Source organism: Nicrophorus vespilloides, unplaced genomic scaffold, assembly GCF_001412225.1.
Source record: "Nicrophorus vespilloides isolate i.1.1-1 unplaced genomic scaffold, Nicve_v1.0, whole genome shotgun sequence".
NCBI classification, from domain to species: Eukaryota; Metazoa; Arthropoda; class Insecta; order Coleoptera; family Silphidae; genus Nicrophorus; species Nicrophorus vespilloides.
The window spans coordinates 1-15,324 of record NW_017099854.1 but is presented as its reverse complement, the minus strand read 5'-3'; the positions used below and the strand labels follow the sequence as shown (position 1 = coordinate 15,324).

The window sequence follows — 15,324 nt, the reverse complement described above, 5'->3', positions numbered from 1 at the left end:
ATTTTAATCTGTTGCGCAGTACGTCAGTCGCTTATTTTCCCCGGCCGAAGTATAAATAGGATTCCATAGAATGCAGTCAGATTTAATTTGCATCTACATCCAGAACGATACAAAATGTTGGGAAAAGTATTAATTGTCTTCGCATTCATGGTTTTTGCTGAATCAGCAAATATACGTAAGTAGAGTATACATTTGATTATTAAATCAGAACATGCAATACATTTTTGTCGTTAATTATTACAATTATATAAAAATGTAAACATGATAATTGCATATATTTCTAACACGAATTGTTTATTTACTATTTGTAGTATTAAATTGGAATTATGCAAATATAATTATTTAGATATTTCATTTAAAATTTTATGGTAACAAATAACACTTTGATTTTTTGATAAATTTTATAGAGTTATGAAATTATATAACAAAAGATAAATTATTTAATTACAAGAAGAATCCATGTAATATAAAATCTGACCCTGAGTCTGCAATGTAAACAGATATTGTTATTTTCTACATTTCCCTTTTGTTCATTTGTTTATTCATCAGCTATTGGAGGTTAATTATAGATACAATTATAGTCATCAAGTTGAACGTTTAACTATTAAATTATGTTATAAAAAAACTTTGATTACAATTGAGAGATTCGAGCAGCGTTTCTCAACCTTTTTTCAGCAACATATATGATTTTAGTTGTACTGCGACCAAATTTGCTATGAGTTTTTCTCCAGTTTATCAGTTTCACGCAAGGTGATAATTGTCATTTCGCAATTCACAAAAAAAATAACGAAACTCATCTTTACATTGCAACTCACAGATCCAGTAACACTGGATTAGACTATTGTAATGGATATAGGAATATTTTAATTATTTTCAGCCAGTTATATTCACACGTGCAAAAGGTCTGATCCAAAAGTGAGTAAATGCGTGATGGAAGCAGTTGAAAGTTTAAGACCCAAACTAAGATCTGGAATACCTGAACTTGATGTTCCATCTATGGAGCCTTTGAGGATATCAAATATAAAAGTTACCAGAGATTTAGGAGCGTCTCACTTCAATCTTGAATTAAATAACGTCGACGTATTTGGTACAAGCGATTTCCACTTATCCAATCTTAAGTAAGTTATGTTGTTAATCCTTCACAAATACTGAATTTACCTAAAACAATAACAAATTGTACTATTATAGAATAGTATATTAAATATTGGTATAGTACACGGGTCAAGAGTACCCTCAGGATATAAAGAAGTTGTTTTTTAATTAACAAAACTTGTAAACTAAAAAACAACTTTTCCTCTAAATACAAAATTGCATGTGGCCCACAAATACTTATACCCATCCATTTTTTGTACCACCTCTGATAGTTATATAAATGATTATTGAATTACAGATTAGATGTTCCAAATCACACTTACAAAATCTCTATAAGCTTCCCAAGAATTCAGTTAATCGGTGATTACGTCGTTGATGCTCAGTTGTTAGCATTCCCTGTCAAAGGTGACGGTAGATTCAACGCGAACGCAAGTAATGAGATTAATTAATGAATCTTAATCGAAACGTCATATAATTAATCTTATTGTTTTCAGCCAAATGCGAAGCCATTGGAATTCTTAAAGGAGATATCATTGAAACTGGAGGAGAACAGCGAATGCACTTCACTGATCTTACCATCAACCTGACCATAGGCGACTACAATCTTCATTTGGATAATCTTTTCGCAAACGATCAAGTCTTAAGTAAGTTTTCCAATATAATTTACCAATTACAAATGGTATTAATCTATGATTTTTTTTACAGCTGATGGAATCAACAATATGTTGAACCAAAACAAGAAAGATTTATTGCAACTCGCCAACCCGTACATCCAAACTAAGGCTTCCGAATACCTTCTAGACGTTGCCAATAAAATCGTGAAGAATTTCTCGTACGAAGAAGTTTTCCCGGAAAACTAAAAACAAATTATGTGATTTTCCTTCTACTGTATTATTTCGTGTAAACATGTTATAGTATTTTTATTCTGTTATAAATAGAGTAAATTGTTATTTAAATATTTTATTACAAAATTCAATTCACACAAGATACGGTTATGATCGCAATTATTTCATAATTTATTTAGGGAAAAGTTGCTCGATCGTGTACGGTTCGATAATTTGATTTCCGGTGGTGATTAAATTTTTGGCTAAAGCTTTCTCTATGAAAGGAAGTATCTCTTTGACAAAAACTGACAGGTTTTTGTTGATTATATCATTGATAACGTCATCTGCAAAAAAAAAATATTAATTTATGTTTTTTTTCTTTGCTTTTCAATTGTGAATTAATATTTGTTTGCTCACTTAATACGTTATCTCCTGAAAACAAGTTATCCAATTTGACTTTTCCTCCGCCGACGTTAATTTTCAGCATTCCATCAGTCACGAGAAATCTTACGTAACGGTTTCCATCCTTTTCATAATGCTCACTGTTCAGTATAAGTTTTGCTTCGCAATCAGCTAAAAAATATTTGTTTAGGAATTTTAAAATTTATTTTTTTTAATTTAATTCTATCAGAAATACTCACTTAAATTAGCATGAAAATCTCCGTTTCCTTTGATCGGTACCAAAACCAATTTACCGTCCAATGTGTATTTCGCATCGACGATCAATTTTGGAAGGAGAACGTCTATTTCAAACCTATGGTTTTCCATATCCACTCTTAAATATGCCTTAGATTAATACAAACCACCAAAACAACAAATTAAACTCATCGTACTTTAGGTCGTTAACTATATAATCTCCTCCTCCGTAAGCTACCACATCGCTTGTAGTAATCTTCAGACCTCCAGACTGTTCGCTAATTAAATCTTTAATGATGATTGGCTCGACGCTCGGAATATTATGCTCAGGTACACCTATTAATAATAACTCCAAGTTATGGATCTTCAACAATCTTCAAGTTTTACCTTTTTTCAAGTACGGCCGTATCTCTTCCAGCGCATGTTTAATGCATTCCGTCAAATTGGGTTCATCTCTTTTACAGACCTTCAGGAACTCCGCTAATGAAAATTGCACCAATAATAAACTACGTTGAAATATTCAAATTATCATCTTACGGATTTCAGCTGAAGAACAGTAGGAAATTGTACTAACTGCAACTAATCCAAACATGAACAATGCGCGGTCCATCTTTCTGGTGGTTAATAGGCGTACTGTAGTTTTCCAGTGGGCTCACCAATTTTTATAGAAGATTTTCTAATATGTAATTACTATTTCCGTTCATCAAGGTCAGCGCATGTTTTTTTTTTAAATGGCTCAATGCACGAAACGATTTTTTGATTCCAATTATTCGCACAAAACATTGTCATTTATTAATTAACCAAATTTGTCAACCACAAAATTAACTCCACCCAAATTCCAAGGTGTTTCAATCACACTCATATCATTGTTTCTATTACCTTATTACGTTTCATTTATCGAAACACGAGCACTTGATTTAATCATGAATCTGCAGCTTTTTAAATGAAATTAAGGTAAGATTATTTACAAATACATTCTATTAATGCTATTTATTACTAAAATTTCATTACTTTTTTTAGTGAAAAATTATCCTAATTTACGAAATTTAATTGCAAAAAAATTTATGTTCTAAAACAAAAGCTTTTCATTTTCTTATGATTGAACCTACGCCATTATAGTATTTTTACCTCAGAAAACGAAGTTTCTCTTAAGAAAGTAAACTTACTTTTCTATTTATTACTCATTAAATAATCTTCTAATTTAATTGGAATCCCAATTACAAAATTAATTAATTTAATAAATTATTTTGTTTTAGCAACAAGCTTAAAACTATAAACATTTATAGGATATTACAGTAATTGAATAATACTAATAATTTAGTTTAAAATCTCAATGAATAAACTAATTGTTAAAACCTATTATTTTAACTTGAAAATACTTAAACAATATTTGTATTGAACTAAAATCACAAAGTTTTATTGAATTTAATCAATTACTTTAATGATAACAAAAAAAATCAATTACAAACATGTATTAAATATACAGTTTTCAGTTTATTGTTCATTGAATAATATGAGAATTTAATTAGTAAATTTTAATTTATATTAATTAAAAAGTTAATTGAATAAAATATGTAGTTACAGTCAGTCACAAACATTTATTTAACTTAATTAAGTAAATAAATGTTATTGAAAGAGTTGCGTGCATTTATACTAAATACTTAATCGCATGCACAAATTTTCTTGCAATTTACGTAACCGCATTGAAATTAAGTAATTTTCTATATAAATCTCAATAAATATTTATTTTATAAAAAAAAATGATATCACTTTATACAATATTAAATTAATAAATTAAAATTATTCCGAGATCCATTCGTTGTACGGAATATTGCTAAAAAGATTCTCAACGAAGTTCTTCATAATCATCAGCAGTTTCTTCTTCAAATCCGGTTTCATCTCTTTGAGCAAATCTTGCGCGTTTGAATTAATGAACAGATTTAATGCGGCTTCTACAATGAAATTAATGTAAGTTGTAGAATAATTTAAAGAGTTTGTTTGAAAATAACTTACGGATAACGGAATTTCCATTGTGAACGTTTTCGACGCCCATTTTAATGTCTTTTACGCTGAAGTCCATCTTAATCTGTTGTAAGGAAAGGAAAGTTTTCCCTTGGTAATCGACCGGTTTTGCTTTGATGTACACCTTAGCTTTGACTCCCTCTAATTAAGTAAAGAATTGTTAATAATGTATAGAGTTACAGGTAATTGAATAACAAACCGTATTCTCCCCAATATGAACCGCCTCCAGTTGCTTGAACTAAAATTAGAACACCGGTAGATTCGTATAAAGCTCTAGCGGAAATGTGCGGAATGTAGAACGTGAATTGGAATTGATTGCTTTCAATGTCAGACCTATAACCATATAGAAAAAAGTAATTATCATCTCAAATTAAGCTAAAATATATATTTTGTTTTACCTAACAGCAGTAATTGTTAAATTGCTAACTCCATAAGCTTTGATATTCCTAAATGAAGCTCTGTATCCATCCGGTCCATTACCTAAAGCGATACCGATTTCATCAATGATGATAGGTTCTGGTTCGTACATGTTCAATTCTGGGATTCCTTGGCGCATATTCGCAATCAAATAATTCGAGGAACGCTTCAGGCATTCGTTTACCTCTGGATCCGACTTGTAGCATTTCTTCAAGTAGTAAAATTCTGTAAAGAAAAAAAAAATTGAAAGAGTCGGTAATAATAAACCTGAAGAACTTGCACAAAGGTTTTTTTTTGTGAATTTTAAAATATTATTGCCACTTTAAGTTCGCCGCTTTCTCCTTTTTATTTTTTTTTTCCTGTAAACGTATTTTAAATGAAATTCATAACTTTTATTCCTAAGCCCCTTATGATGTTGTAAATTAAAACTCTTCAATGAAGAGCTTATACTTTAAGAGGATATCGTATTTTTATGAGTGATTTATTCTTCAATATCTTTACAGCACTTAGTTTTATATTTTCTTTAGAAGATTTTTATGGGTGACATTGAGTGTTGTTCAACTCGATGTTTTCTTTATTCTTCAATACCTTTGAAACGCATGGTCAGGGCCAAGTCTGATGCGTGCGAGCATACAAACAGTGAAATTAAAAGGGCGTACTTTTATTCTATAAATAACCTTCAGATTACATAACATTAAGATTTTATCTAATTTAATGATTCGTCAACATTATTAAATATTTTAGAATTAATTTAATAATTATTAAATAAGTAGTAAATTCTTGTAATTCTAAATATTCCTACGTCCAAAAAGATTTTCTTATATACAATATTTGTTCTTCTCTATTTGCTTTAACAAGTTTCGGATGTAACAAGTAACCTAAATAACTATTTTCTTCTGTATGTTATATAGAAATAAACTAACCATTTTTCAATATTACAGTTCTTAGTAAATTTAATTTATGCATTTTTTTACTGTTGAAGTTCATTTGAATATAGCAGTTTTATACAGTCTGATGTCCAGACACAGAAACCTGGTAACGGTTAACGGTAAAGCGTATTCATTGGCCCATTCTTACAATGTTCGAAAGTCATTAAAGATGGTGCTAACGGTATTGAATAAAAAAGAGGTAATTGATTAAGTTATGCGTCTCAAGGTCCATGACCTAATTTCCTTCTGCCCCTGCGTCTGTATTTAAGAAGAATTTTTACCTTAACGTAGGTCAACAGCATTATAATAGGATTCTTAATATAACCAGTTATGTTTTATTTATATATTATAAGACACAATCAACGTGGTCAATAACCCTTTCATTTTTTAATAAATTATATTACAAATAGTTTAATTGATAACGAAATATTAATGAGCTTAGTATTTAATTATTTAATTAAATAAGAATGTAATTAATTTGATTAACAAATTAATTTTTAAAATTATTTAAATTTATTAGACAAATATAACTTACGGTTATCTGCTTGAACACTTGCAAATATTGTGACCAGAAAGGTGATCAGATTGAATATAAATCTCTTATCCATGATTAGTTGATGTGTATGTTCCTCTGCTTCTGAAGAAGTCTCTTCGACAACTGACCTCCTACAAACTTGACCGTGACTTGTTAGTCTCTCACTCGAGGTGGGGCTCTTCGACTCGTCTTATAAACAAAAGCTCGTCTCGTTATGAATGTTAATTTCGTCCATCCCCGACGAAGGACTCAAATTGTCATTAACACGAAAATGCAATTAATTTTACTAAATGAAGATTTAACAATGGATGCAAGAAAACCTGCTACTTTCGTGCTTTTCTTGATAATTGCATATTAAAATTGCATTATTTGGTATTTACATCCTACTTATATTTAATATCTACATCATTTATAATTAAATTGTATATTTAAATTGTTTTAAATTAAATAAAAAGAATGTTTTGTTTGGAATACATTTTTTGTTTTGAAATTATGTTCGGAAACTGAGGTCCCACTGTAATTTGATTTAATGACTTTCTATGTATACAATTATTTAGCATATAATAATATTCAAATAACTTTTGTCCGATATTCTTTGATTATTTATGAACAAAAATTGTATTTGTGCATCGAATCGAATACTCGTGTTTGGTTTTGTAAAATGCATGCGATTCTAAAGAAAGTGAATAAAAAATTATTTGCGTTAAAAGAAAAGCAACAAATAATAATTACTAACAAACACGCATCCATAAAAAAACGTCACTTTCACTCATCGCAAACAATCTCTTGTTATAGTTCGAATTTCACCAATTAATTATTTTATTTGTTTACAGGAATTTTATCATTAAACCTGAAATTGTAAGCATTTTCTAAATTTAATATATTTATTATTGGTAATTATTACTAAATAATTAAATTTATACACATATTTATTCAAAATACTATTCATAAATTTTATGATACAAATATGGAAAAATTTACTAATTTTTTATTTGTTTTAATTTTTTAAATTTTTCTTTATCAAATGGATTCAAATCAAATTGTAACAAAGTCCAGTTATTTAAAAAAAACTACAGATGGACTATGATCTTACTCTTAAGACGTAGTTAAGATACTTTGGACTTTAGAAGAGAGAGTAAGTCCTCAATATACAATACTTACTATGCACAATATCAAGAGGAATTTGAGTGATTGTGTATGAAGCAAAATTGTATATATAGAATTGAAATTTTTCCAGCTTTGATCAGTGCAGATTTATTATAATCTGGTTTGAAACCAAACTGTTAATTGAGCAAAACTAAATTCTAAGTTCATTTCCTTTATAAAGTCAAATGGCTTTTTGTAAGTTATTAATTTATCATTAGTGGTTATAACAGTCCGGGATATTAGCAATTACCCGCACTATGCGAGGTACATAATAAAAAAATTGATTGTAAATAATTCTATTTTTTTAATAAATGTTTTTTCTCTTATGTAACCATAGAACTTGTCCACTTTATGCATACAGATTTTCTTCACAGTGAATTATATTCTAGGAAAGGCCACGTGCAAGTTGATAATGTCACGGTGTTTAAAGCATAATAATCAGCTTGTGTAAGATAATATTTTATTAAAAAAAACGTAACATTGTTTTCTAAAAATGAAATAATAAACGTCGCTAATATCACTACTTACGCCTATTTAATTAAATATTAATAATAATAAAATATAATTTGCGATGACAAACGTTGAACAAACAATACAAGTCTCCTTGGTTGTATCTTTATGGAAGAGCGCAACCGCAAGAAACCGTACATTCGTACGTTTCGTGTTTAGATCATCTTTACGCCACTTTCGGCACATAGAATATATCCACCGGTAAATGTGTTAACAGCTGATTGGAAATGCTTTGGAATAAATTTGATAGTTTTCTTCGCAGTTGCGGTAACATGGCTTTAACAACTTCCTGTCCGTTCTCTCTCAAGAAAAGATTCATCGCTTCACCTAAAACAAATAAAATATTAGTACAATAAAATATATAAGTCGATCTGTAATGGTGTCACAATTGTATAATTATTAAAATTATATCACAATATTCGATATTTTATTTAATGATTTTTTTGTAAATCACAAATTTTATATATTTTTATATTGAAATATTTATTAGTTTTTCACTTAAATGATAATTGCATATTTAAATGAGTGCCGATTTATAATTAGTTCAATATTAACATTTGTAATTATAGAAACAGTAATTACTTGTTTAAAAATGATTGACTTTAGACAGCCAAGTTAAGCGTGTTGCCGATACTAATTGTATATGTAACATTTTCCAACTGAAATTTCAATAATTTGCTAAAATAACAAGCCTAAATACTGCACAAAATACATAAAGTTAAAAATGTTAAAGATTAATTGGAAAGAAACCCTCTTAATATATAGTGAAATGATTGCTATTTTTAATATTAGCAAACAGCCATCAAGCCTTTTACTTTTACTCTAATATTTATCTTGCAACTCTTTCTAATAGCATAGTTAACATTCATTTAGAAATACTAATAAATAAATAGGATTTACCTATGATCCTGTTATTTCTGTACACATCTTTTACAGCCATTCTGACGTGCTTAATGTCAATATCCACCATTAGAGTATCCACGTGCATGTATCTTTGATTATCCTTGGTTTTGAAGCCTACAGTTCCTTTCACTACAGCTGTAACATCCTCTGAAACATATAAGAAAATTAGATTTTTCTTGTTATTATAAAATAACTAAATTTTTTATTGATATCATTGATTTTATAATTAATATTAATGCAGAACATTTGCTATAATATCTACGTTTTAAAAGATTATTCAATAACATAAATCTTTTAAATCATTGAGTATTTAAGATTTTAGTAAATATAAAAATCCAAGTTGAAAGTAAACTTATCCAATTTTTTTTAATAAAATAAGTTTCAATTTTGATTCCGAACTTTTAAATCGTATTGTACACATTCAATAATAATTTTTAATATTTGGATGTATGTATTACATAAACAAAAGTTATATTCAAAATATAAATCAGGCTTTTAAGGTTTAAGTTTATTATAAGGTGGATGTTTTTTAGACAATTTTTTAATTACGCAAGAACATGAATCGTTTAAATCATAGAATATCTTTGCAATTTAAATAAAATTAAGTTAAAATGTATACCAAATATTCATGGATTTATTAAATAAAACATCTTTAATTCAATAATACTTACGAAATTTCCCATTAAAAGTTCCATTTCCACTTGCCGGAATGATTAAGAGAACACCGCTGCTTTTATACTTGGAAGTCAATCGAAGCTCTGGCATTTTGATCTTCGCCTCGAACGGCTTGCCATTTTCACTCAACCTGCAAACACACATAAGAGTTAAACACCTTTAACTGTCAATTTTCAACATAATATGAGGTCAAATACTCTGTTTTTTTCAATTACAATAACGACTTCCATTTCAATGAAAAAGCCATTATAATGTTATTGTTTATGTTCTAAGGTTATTTTTAATGTTGGACATTAATATTTAACACTGCGCTCTGCTCGACGCTTCTTCCTAATTGTCTGTGAATACTTATGTGTATATTATGCAAACAACCGAATTCTGAATATAACATGACATAATTTAGTTTCTGGAATTGCTGGGTGGTCAAAAAATCCACAAATTATCATGAGTACAAATTAAAAAAATAATATTATAAGTATAAATACTTCATTTTCGTGACGGTATAATTGCTAGCTCCGAAAACGTCTATATCGGATAAGGTGACTTTGTATCCGTTCGGTCCTGAAGTCAAGGAGAGCGACAACTCGTCCATTCTAAAAGGCTCGACCGGAGGAAGTTCGATTTCCGAGATTCCTTCGGCTAGGTATGGCTGCAGATGGTGCAGAGCTCCTATGAAGCAGTTGATTATTTGGGCATCCCCTTCGTGGCATTGCTTAACGTACGGTGCTGCGAAAGTCACAAGAACATTCTTGAGTAGTGGATAGGAAAGAGGCTGCGTGTTAAATTTCAAATTTCGCAAATGCAATCGAGCGTTCTCATGAGCGCATTATGAAACACCCGGCAAGAGAATCGAAAACGAGGACAACCTTAGGTTATTACTCTTGCTAAATCCGACGAAACTACGCACAGACTCCCATGCAATTAACCACACACATTAACATCGTTGCATCACGTCACTTCGTTTACCTTAGAGACGCAATTATGCAACGATCGGATAGAAATAATGGATTATTGATGATATCACAATGATCGGTTCCGAAGTGACTTATATGAATGTAAAGGCGTTATGACTGCTTTCCTTTAGGAATGAGGAGTCAATGTTCTAACGCTTTCCAATGTTTACGCAGTTTTTGTTTTGATTTTGTTGGCGTTGCATGTGCATTTATGTGGATATTATTGCGGTGAAAGTAATCGGCTTAAAGGGGAAAAAAGATGATGAACGATCGGATGAAAGGGGAGAGAGAAATTGTTTCCTTATTTCCTAATTAATGCATTAAAAAATATTAACTTCCTTCCTTGTACAACCGTAAATTGCAAATTTATTTATATGAATTTTACAATATTTTCGCTGATTCAAATCAAATATGTTATCAAAAAATTGTAATAGATGAATGATTGCAAAAAAAAATATAGTAATGTAAATAAATATTTCAGTATTATTCTGATCAGAAATCTTCAATTGATCAACATTTACTCAAAATGTATAAAATTTTTGCAAATAAATATTAATATTCAAAAAAAAATTCAATTCAATAATAAAATGATCAATTGTCAATTGTCAATTAGGTGAAAAAAGATCTAACGAATACAAATTAGCAATGTAGTTGTAGATTAAAAAACGTGAATAGGAAGTATTCAAATCCAATAGGAATTTGAAAAGTATAATGCATTTGATTAACATAATTTACTCAATTTTTCTTATGTAATTACACTTTATAATTTGTATTATGTACGACTTACGAACTGATGTTATGGTTTCTGCACTGGCGATGGTGACGAGTAAAAATGCACCGCATAATATTAACAGCATGATGATTCGAAATCAACGAATCCAATTTTAATTAAAATTATTAATGAATCTATCTTATAAAATCGATGTTTACTATTTGATGTGCACGGACCAAATGAACCGCAGGTGTTTGCTAACTTTCCTTTTCAGTCGCCGCAAACTTGCTGTGATCTCACGAGACTCCAACACTCTTCTAACTTTTCTATACCGACAACAAACTGAGCAGTGTTTGTTGTTCGTTGTTGTTGCTCTCTTCACTTCTCTTTCCTCGCATTGTGCCCAGTTACAACGGGATGTCAAGGATTAATTAAGAAATAGCTTTAATTACTTTCGTATTATGGTCGAAACAAGAAAAATAAAAAAAATGAATACAAAAGCGTGCAATTTCATGTGGAAACAAATTAATGTAAACATATAATGTTTTGTTCTTGCATTATTTTTTTTTCCTTTTCACTAGTCGGGCAATTTTTAACACGTTGTAATTAGAAAGTTAATATAGTGTGCGGTTATTCAATTAATTTATAATTTTCTTTGAATGATGTGAACGCGAAATTCCGCAATTTTCACATCGACTGCACCAGACTGCCCACACTTCCTCTATGAAACAAATTTGCAACTTTATAATTGTACGATTCACCGTCATCAATTATTTCTATTATTCGTCAATCAATACATTGTGAACTTTCCGTTTCTATTCACATTTTAATAGCAAAAAATAATTACTACAATTAAATCATTTGCTTCAACAACAGAAAAGCATTAACGTGTATATACAAAGTAACAATATTCATCAATCAATACATTTGTGAAAGACTCGTTTTTATTACATTTTAATAACAAAACAAAAATAATTACTACAATTAAATAATTAGCTTCAATATCAGTAATGCATTATCGTATATATACAAAATAACAATCAATGTCAATTATTTAAAGTTTTATTTGTTTTAAATGATCAAAGCTTCATAAGTAAATTCATCATAATTAGTTTATCATGTGTTAATGATTATAATATCCAGTATTTCAAATAATACGAATCGTCAAAATATTATATACGTACAGTATAAAATGTATTGGATAAATAATTAATTTCAAATATATTACAGTCTCATGAAAGTCTCAATTTTTTTTTATAGTTTGGCAACCAACTTTACGCCGGTGATAAATATTTTTCATAACTACTAATTCATGTTTGAATTATTTTTTTTAAGATGAAATTTGTAGTTTATTCTTTTTATCAAATACAGGTATTATTCGACTTACGAACTCCCGGACTTACGAACAAAATTCTAAAAGCTCTAACTTGTTGCAAGGAGATATATAGTGATAAAAAAATTGATAATTTCTTTAATAAAATATAATATTTTTGGAAGATGTACTATCTGTTTTGTTGCATTTGTTTCTTTTGTCGTTTTTTATTAAATATTTGTGATGTATACATTGAAAAATATATTTTGTTTATTTTAATATATTTTTTCAAATTTATGCAGTCAGTAATACGGAATTTAATATATATAGAAGTAAAAACCATGATAAAATTTGGTAAGATAATTATATTTTGAAACTTTTAAAATTCCCCAGACGTACGAACAAATTCGACTTACGAACAACCCTTTGGAACGGAACTAGTTCCACCAAATTGAAATGTTGTTTTCCTTCTTAAATATCATAGATGTCTTAGATCAGCTAATATTTTAAATATGATTTTTTTAAAATTCTTAAGAATTCAGCATCCTTTGTCCTTTATTGTATTTTCTTAAGATTGTATTTTCTTCATTTTGACTTCTTCTTCTGCAGAGGACATGCCCAAATTATTCTTAATTTCTAGTTATGAATATTCCCAACAATTTAGCATTACCTGAGTTAGTATAATTTTGTAATTTAAAGTAATTATATGTACGGAATTGTGATCATGAAAAATGTAAGTATTATTTCATGCTCTTAACATAATAGTTACCATTTTCATGATCACAATTCATTAAACGGAAGTAGAAGAAATGTCATGTTTCATTTAGCAAAGAATTCTATAAACAAACCAGATTAGAAATAAATACCTAAGAAGGAAACACAAAAGAATCTAAATAATATTTGTATAATGCTGTTACATAACAAACCATTTAATAATTACCATAATTTGCCAAACGCATTATTGCACGTTTGTGAATATTTTATTCAAATATTCTCTGCAAGAGCCGAACGATTTTCCATCGTCTGGAGAAACGCTGTGCGAAGTTAAAACCGTAACCGTTCACTGCATTAATCAGTTAAAATGCCCGCAATCCAGCGCAAACTTCCTTCCTCTATATGCAAAAATAAATAATAAATTTCTTCCGATTTGCAATTGAACAAGTGGAATAAAAACAAAAAGTACTATAAATAGTGGCAGAGTTTAATGCGGACCGCAAACTGGTGCAGATGTGAAAGTGCTACGTAATCGAACCAATGAGTTTTTAAAATTTTCTGAAGGGGATTTTTACAATTTTTACCAAAATATTGTTCTAACGTTGTTTGGTAGGATTTGGTTTGGTAGAGGGGCAGCGAATGAAATTAATTCACTTTCGTGGAAGCGCATTCTCGGTGGTCTTTCTTAATACACGGGATAAAAATGTGTTGGTAAGGAGTTCGCTGCAATTTCGATACAGGCTTCAATCGATGTGCTCAGAGCAAACTTAGAAATGAAGGTGTTTGGATTGTTCGTGTTCATTCTGGTTAACCTTTTCGCATTTACCAAATCGCAAATCAGATTCTGTAAGTATTCAAATAATTACATTATTTTAATAATAATTTAAAAATATAATTAACACTAGTAATTTTTTTTATTTATATATAATAATAATTTATAAAATTGATTTTTTCTTCTATTTAAACATTAACATTTCTATTACACTTTTTTCTAACAACACGTTAATATTTTAATTATTCATATTAAACTGATTTTAAAAGAAGATTGTTTGAGTTTCGTAATTATTAAAAAAAATAATAGAATTATTTCTGGCGGGAAGCCTATGGTCTATAGCCCTTTGAAGCAGTTGACTTTTCGATTTATGACATTTATATTATTGTATTGAGTTTTTATTTTGTAATTTTACTATTTCAATAAATATTATTATTAGAATTATTTTTGGTTAAATTAAGAATTTATAGGGTCAGCCTATTAGTATATATATTTTTATTGTATGTTAAAATTTATTTATGTTTAAATTGTACTTTTTTTTCTCTTCTTCTTATGTATCGATGTTTGGCCAATAAATTATTATTATTAAGAATTTATAATTCAAGTAAATAATATTCTCATTCATTTCAATAACAATTTGTACCTAATTACAATAAAATTTGTTATTTTATAAATGAATTCCAAAGATAATTATCATGACATGAATATGTACATTATGGAATCAAAAAAAAACTTAATTAGCAAAATATGAAGTCCAAGTGACCAAAGTTCTATTACACTTCTATTACATTGTATTGACGTATACTTTCTTATTTTGCAACATGTCCCACTTATGTTCTTTTTTGTTAAAAATTACATCATCTTTTTCTCTCGCGAAATTTATCATATAAGTAGTAAACATTTTGTAACAAAATATTAAAAATGTCAATACCAATATTTTGATAATAAAAAAATCAAAATGGAATAAACATATGAATATATAGAACTATAAACTTAAATAAATTGTTTTTTATTTACTAATGTTTTTTCATAATAATTAATACAATTTAATACATATATATATATTGTAGAGAAATAAATAATAAAAAAAAGTATAAATACACCAAAATAATATAAATACAGTCAAAAATACACATAATATGTGTACACAAGTTTTAAAAATGATGTAGCAG

The 15,324-nt window shown here is 28.5% G+C and overlaps 4 protein-coding genes across 4 annotated transcripts; 1 reads left to right on the top strand and 3 right to left on the bottom strand.

Moving 5' to 3' along the window:
• The first annotated feature begins 72 nt into the window (after window positions 1-72).
• On the top strand, window positions 73-2,048 carry LOC108565843. Its single transcript, XM_017925492.1, has 5 exons — window positions 73-175; window positions 878-1,118; window positions 1,391-1,524; window positions 1,587-1,736; window positions 1,798-2,048. Exons 1-5 carry the CDS (start codon window positions 115-117, stop codon window positions 1,950-1,952), a joined length of 741 nt encoding a protein of 246 aa, XP_017780981.1. The 5' UTR covers window positions 73-114; the 3' UTR covers window positions 1,953-2,048.
• A 41-nt stretch (window positions 2,049-2,089) lies between these two features.
• On the bottom strand, window positions 2,090-3,272 carry LOC108565842. Its single transcript, XM_017925491.1, has 6 exons — window positions 3,090-3,272; window positions 2,940-3,032; window positions 2,750-2,888; window positions 2,558-2,691; window positions 2,334-2,489; window positions 2,090-2,260 (listed from the first exon to the last, which is right to left on the bottom strand). The coding sequence occupies exons 1-6, from the start codon at window positions 3,160-3,162 to the stop codon at window positions 2,109-2,111; spliced, it is 747 nt and encodes a 248-aa protein (XP_017780980.1). The 5' UTR covers window positions 3,163-3,272; the 3' UTR covers window positions 2,090-2,108.
• Window positions 3,273-4,352: 1,080 nt separating this feature from the next.
• On the bottom strand, window positions 4,353-6,564 carry LOC108565840 (protein takeout). Its single transcript, XM_017925490.1, has 5 exons — window positions 6,456-6,564; window positions 4,973-5,216; window positions 4,774-4,907; window positions 4,566-4,715; window positions 4,353-4,504 (listed from the first exon to the last, which is right to left on the bottom strand). Exons 1-5 carry the CDS (start codon window positions 6,526-6,528, stop codon window positions 4,353-4,355), a joined length of 753 nt encoding a protein of 250 aa, XP_017780979.1. The 5' UTR covers window positions 6,529-6,564.
• A 1,549-nt stretch (window positions 6,565-8,113) lies between these two features.
• Window positions 8,114-11,784, bottom strand: LOC108565831. The gene is made up of 5 exons (XM_017925477.1): window positions 11,430-11,784; window positions 10,175-10,415; window positions 9,686-9,819; window positions 9,012-9,161; window positions 8,114-8,438 (listed from the first exon to the last, which is right to left on the bottom strand). The coding sequence occupies exons 1-5, from the start codon at window positions 11,497-11,499 to the stop codon at window positions 8,278-8,280; spliced, it is 756 nt and encodes a 251-aa protein (XP_017780966.1). The 5' UTR covers window positions 11,500-11,784; the 3' UTR covers window positions 8,114-8,277.
• Between the last annotated feature and the right edge of the window lie 3,540 nt (window positions 11,785-15,324).

Excerpts from the sequence above, each read along its gene's own strand:
- LOC108565843 (XM_017925492.1), top strand. The coding sequence starts at position 115 with ATGTTGGGAAAAGTATTAATTGTCTTCGCATTCATGGTTTTTGCTGAA. Across the intron at positions 176-877 it reads TGCTGAATCAGCAAATATAC|CCAGTTATATTCACACGTGC; the intron begins GTAAGTAGAGTA and ends AATTATTTTCAG. Across the intron at positions 1,119-1,390 it reads TTCCACTTATCCAATCTTAA|ATTAGATGTTCCAAATCACA; the intron begins GTAAGTTATGTT and ends ATTGAATTACAG.
- LOC108565842 (XM_017925491.1), bottom strand. The coding sequence starts at position 3,162 with ATGGACCGCGCATTGTTCATGTTTGGATTAGTTGCAGTTAGTACAATT. Across the intron at positions 2,889-2,939 it reads ACGGCCGTACTTGAAAAAAG|GTGTACCTGAGCATAATATT; the intron begins GTAAAACTTGAA and ends TATTATTAATAG. Across the intron at positions 2,261-2,333 it reads TTCAGGAGATAACGTATTAA|ATGACGTTATCAATGATATA; the intron begins GTGAGCAAACAA and ends TTTTTTTTGCAG.
- LOC108565840 (XM_017925490.1), bottom strand. The coding sequence starts at position 6,528 with ATGGATAAGAGATTTATATTCAATCTGATCACCTTTCTGGTCACAATA. Across the intron at positions 4,908-4,972 it reads TTAACAATTACTGCTGTTAG|GTCTGACATTGAAAGCAATC; the intron begins GTAAAACAAAAT and ends ATATGGTTATAG. Across the intron at positions 4,505-4,565 it reads CAATGGAAATTCCGTTATCC|AAGCCGCATTAAATCTGTTC; the intron begins GTAAGTTATTTT and ends ATTTCATTGTAG.
- LOC108565831 (XM_017925477.1), bottom strand. The coding sequence starts at position 11,499 with ATGCTGTTAATATTATGCGGTGCATTTTTACTCGTCACCATCGCCAGT. Across the intron at positions 9,162-9,685 it reads AACTTTTAATGGGAAATTTC|AGGATGTTACAGCTGTAGTG; the intron begins GTAAGTATTATT and ends TATATGTTTCAG. Across the intron at positions 8,439-9,011 it reads CAGAAATAACAGGATCATAG|GTGAAGCGATGAATCTTTTC; the intron begins GTAAATCCTATT and ends TATTTGTTTTAG.